Source organism: Chondrus crispus, genomic scaffold (assembly GCF_000350225.1).
Source record: "Chondrus crispus Stackhouse genomic scaffold, scaffold_870, whole genome shotgun sequence".
Classification (NCBI taxonomy): domain Eukaryota; phylum Rhodophyta; class Florideophyceae; order Gigartinales; family Gigartinaceae; genus Chondrus; species Chondrus crispus.
The window spans coordinates 1-3,952 of record NW_005178912.1 but is presented as its reverse complement, the minus strand read 5'-3'; the positions used below and the strand labels follow the sequence as shown (position 1 = coordinate 3,952).

The following is a 3,952-nucleotide window of genomic DNA, read 5'->3' as shown; positions in this document are numbered from 1 at the left end:
CATAAGTAGCGTATAATTATTGCGAATATTGCACATACCGGGGAGTAAAGCGGACGCCACCAACACCGTTGTCCGAAATACACTATTTAGCGCCTTACGCACGCGCGAAGACCATTTCATAGGAGGGCTAAGGACACTATTAATGCGAGGTTTGGACCAAACTCCTTGTCTTGCGAGGGAAGAGATCGCGACTGTCCTTTTATTTTTTGCGTCTCGTTTTTCGACGCGTTTGCGAGATGAGTGCATATCTCTTTAACTGTCGCTTGTGTAGACACTCCGATCTGACGAAAAGAAACCCCCAGGAACGATGCTGTTCCATCGAGGCTCTTCTCCCTCCTGGAGACCTGGGCTTTTATAGAACTACAGACCGAATTAAAGATGATTTGCACCGAGGTAGATCTCTCCTCGCTAAGCATTTTGCTCCTCGTTAAGCATTTTGATATCTTGAGAGACTATGCATTAGCACTACTGTCCAGCTATTACCCATCAGCTATCACTGTGGCAATACCGTATTATTAGCGAAGGGAGCAACTCGAATTGGGTCTGCACTAGGCACCCCGACCAACGCATGTATCCATCTGCATGTCCAACGACTGTAGTTTCCAACATGAGTTTCCCAGCCTTTCATCGGAGACAACGCCCATTCATTGTCATGACCGGATGTTCGTGGCCATACAGTCCCGGTCTTCCTACATATCAACTTGCGACCACACATGCTACCCCGTCCAACTGTTCTCTGCTTCCTATCTAGTGTTTTCCACCCAGTATGAACACCCACGCTCTTCCGCGACACAAGTCTCGAGAGACCAGACTGCGAGAACCAGTTCGAAACATATGGCCATACTATCCTCACCCAGCACGGTACAATGAAGCAGCGTTCTAGACTATTCAATACTTAATGCTCTCCGTGCCTACCGGTCACGGTGTGTCCCATTCTAGACTGGGTCAAGCAAGGGGTATGCGGTCCCCTTCTCCATACCGGCAAAAAGATGAGGTTTACTTCAGCTCTCCTCGTCCTTGCATATGCATTCCACGCCCAGGCATGGCGCTTCGACATCCAGAGCATGTTTGAGAGTGGGCCGCTAGCCTTTCTACGACCCCCGAGCCAGGACAATCAAGCCGCAGTAGAAGAAGTTGAGCCTAAGACCCTACCAAGACACAATGCGGTTCGCGACAGAAAATTACAACTCTCAAACTTACCCTGCGTCTTAGATGACATTCAAAATATTGGTGCTTGCCTATGTGCTGAAGCCCGAGATCTCGAAGGACTCAGATTCACGCGTCGAGATGCAGCGTTTTGCACCTCCCTTTTACAGCTCGAACCTGAACTATGGAGGAAAAAGTGCGACGTCTTCACAGACTCAAACGGAAACGTGCAACGGTTCCGTCTGATACATGCCGTATTCAATACGCTCGCAGAGTGCAGTCCTGAGAGAGTGGAGAAAGAAACACGAATTGCGAGGAGAAGATTAGCGACTTCCGCTTGCACCGGAGAGGAGTGCAATAGGAGTACAACGGATGAGGTAAGGGCAAGTGCGACGCAGCCGCAGGTGAGAATATCCGGTCTCCGAATGTACATGGAGGGGCTGAATGGAATAGGAGATGACTTCACATCCGGGGCGGAGGAGGAATTGACGTCCCCTACGACGTACGTGGAAAGCAGGGTACGACAAAGCAGACGTTTTCTACCAAACAAACAGGGTAACATTATCGCAGCTCTCGAAGTGTTGTGGCGAGTTGGGCCAAAGGTAGCCCTGGTTGTGAGGCCAGTTCCGTCAAGCGAAAGAGCACCACTTCGTAAATCGAATTACAGGATCGAATGCAGATTGAAAAATGGAAAGTTGTCGAGGGCCGTTTTAACCGGAAGGAAGGTGGAGCTAATGATGAATAACATGGTAGAAGTGGAGATACCACTAACAGCTGTGAAAGATGAGTCATACATGGATGGTACTGATCGTCAGAGAAGACAACGGATTATAGTGGGTGCCTCGAAGTGTCGACCGAAGAAATCTGTTGGAGGGAGAATAGTAATCTCCTGCATATGCAAGAGAAGGGGCAGGGGCACCAGTGGGGGAACAAAGTAAGCGCAAGGTAAGCGCCCGAGGAAGATGGAGCAGCAGCAGGTGCTTCCCTCCGTGATTAGTTCACCGCCTTCGATCAATATATCTCATTGCTTTTTGACACCGAAAAACACCTGTTGTTAAACAAGCCCGACTGTCAATGTTGTGTTTATTTTTTAGCCGTCGTAGTCCAGTTCTGCTGAATCAAGGGTAACAATACTGATGTAGATGCTTGCTCACTGAATAAAGTTCTAAGGGATTGTGGTGATAGAAAGGCCGTATTAGTGACTGGTGGTCGCCCAGGTGGTCGCCCAGACAATATAAAAAAATGGGGGATCAAATGTCAACTCTCCAAGCAGAGTTGCATCATGCAATTTAATATACAGGAGAGTGCATTTGTCCAAACTGAATTTATACAGTTTCGATTTAGTAAGGTTGTCCGTGAAGTCACGAAAACGCGTGTTTTGGCGGCGTGTTTGCTCGGATTTTCTAAATGCAGGGTTTTCAGACAACGCGTTTGGTGAAACTCACAGCATACCGAAAACTGGGGGCATGTGAGTTTTCCACCAGTTTCACATCCGCCTGATCACAGAAGTGCCGGATCGACCCGTCTTGAAGGAAAACGAGGTGGGTTTTCCGCTCTTTCACCAGCACAAACGAGTCTCAGACGGCACGGGTCGTACCGGTTTGCGTCATGGACGCCCCTTTCACTTCATCTGCCCAGAGTCCATCAGCGGATCAAAGCACCACAAGATCTACCACATATGTCGCCGAAGCAACCGCGAAAGATAGACAAGTAGAAGCTTCTAAAAAGCGGTCCCCTCCAAACGGCCCCCCTCAGGCTGTCAAGAAGACGAAACACATCGCCCTTTCGACTGAGAACCATTCTATCCTTGTGGCGAGCTACAATGTTCGCTTCAGCCAGTATTCACACAGGTGCACTTGATCCGTCGGGCGGCACAACGATGAACCAGACCTGCGTTTGTTGCGGGCAGGTACGTTGCTGGAGGTCAGTCCGCAAAACTCGTGGTGGAATTCTTAATCTCGGGTTTACTTTACATCTACCCTTGAAGGGTTTGCGAATTGGTGGGCAAATGGAAAAAGACAAGGCGTTAAATTCCGGACAACCTTAATTGTACCTTCGAAGGTAACGGATTTCTGCAAGTAATGTGTGAACACGGGGTCCGATGCCCTCATCCTTTACTCGTCGTCGGCTCTATATAAGGGGATATCCCCTCCTCTGTGTACGTATATGCGGTATGGACTGTACTGTAGTACAGTAGTAGAGGGATCAGTTCTTAAATGCAACATGTCCGCGAACGGTGCGCAACCCTCGCCACGATTTGTTGTCCTCGTCTCGCCCCTGCTTCCCGCCACACACACACTGCGTGCCCGCCGCTTCTCCTCGCCCCGCGCGTGCTAAAAGGTCAACTCTCCGCCCTGCCCTTCCTCGTCGCCCTGTAGGACGTCTCGCTCCCCTCGGCCCCCGTCTTCCGCGGCTCCACCGTCCGCCTGTCCGCGCACTGGCGGCTCTCCGTGGCCCACCGCCGCCCGGCCGCGGCTCGCTGGGCCGCCATCCAGTCCGGCCCGAACGCCATCCACGGCCCGCGCGCCACGGTCGCTGCCGCCGCACTGCTCGCCGCACTACGTCGACATACCCGTCGCGTCGCGCGCCGCGTGCGAGCCCGCGTACGACCTGCGCGCCGCCGCACCGCACGTCCTGGGCAACGGCATGCCGATCGGCGCCTGCCTGGCGCGCGGCGCGGCCGCCGAGCTGATCCAGCCCGGCAGTCACGGCACGACCTTCGGCGGCAACCCCATTGCCTGCCGAACGGGGCTGACGGTGATACAGGAACTGGAAGGGCGCGACCTGGTGAACCGGGCCGGAGAGC

The 3,952-nt window shown here is 52.5% G+C and overlaps 1 protein-coding gene across 1 annotated transcript; it reads left to right on the top strand.

The window, feature by feature from the left end:
* The first annotated feature begins 1,577 nt into the window (after positions 1–1,577).
* CHC_T00001078001 (hypothetical protein) lies at positions 1,578–2,084 on the top strand. The gene has a single exon (XM_005712446.1). It carries the CDS (start codon positions 1,578–1,580, stop codon positions 2,082–2,084), a length of 507 nt encoding a protein of 168 aa, XP_005712503.1.
* Positions 2,085–3,952: the final 1,868 nt, after the last annotated feature.

Bases quoted from the DNA above. Each gene is read 5' to 3' on its own strand.
- CHC_T00001078001 (XM_005712446.1), top strand. From the start codon at position 1,578: ATGGAGGGGCTGAATGGAATAGGAGATGACTTCACATCCGGGGCGGAG.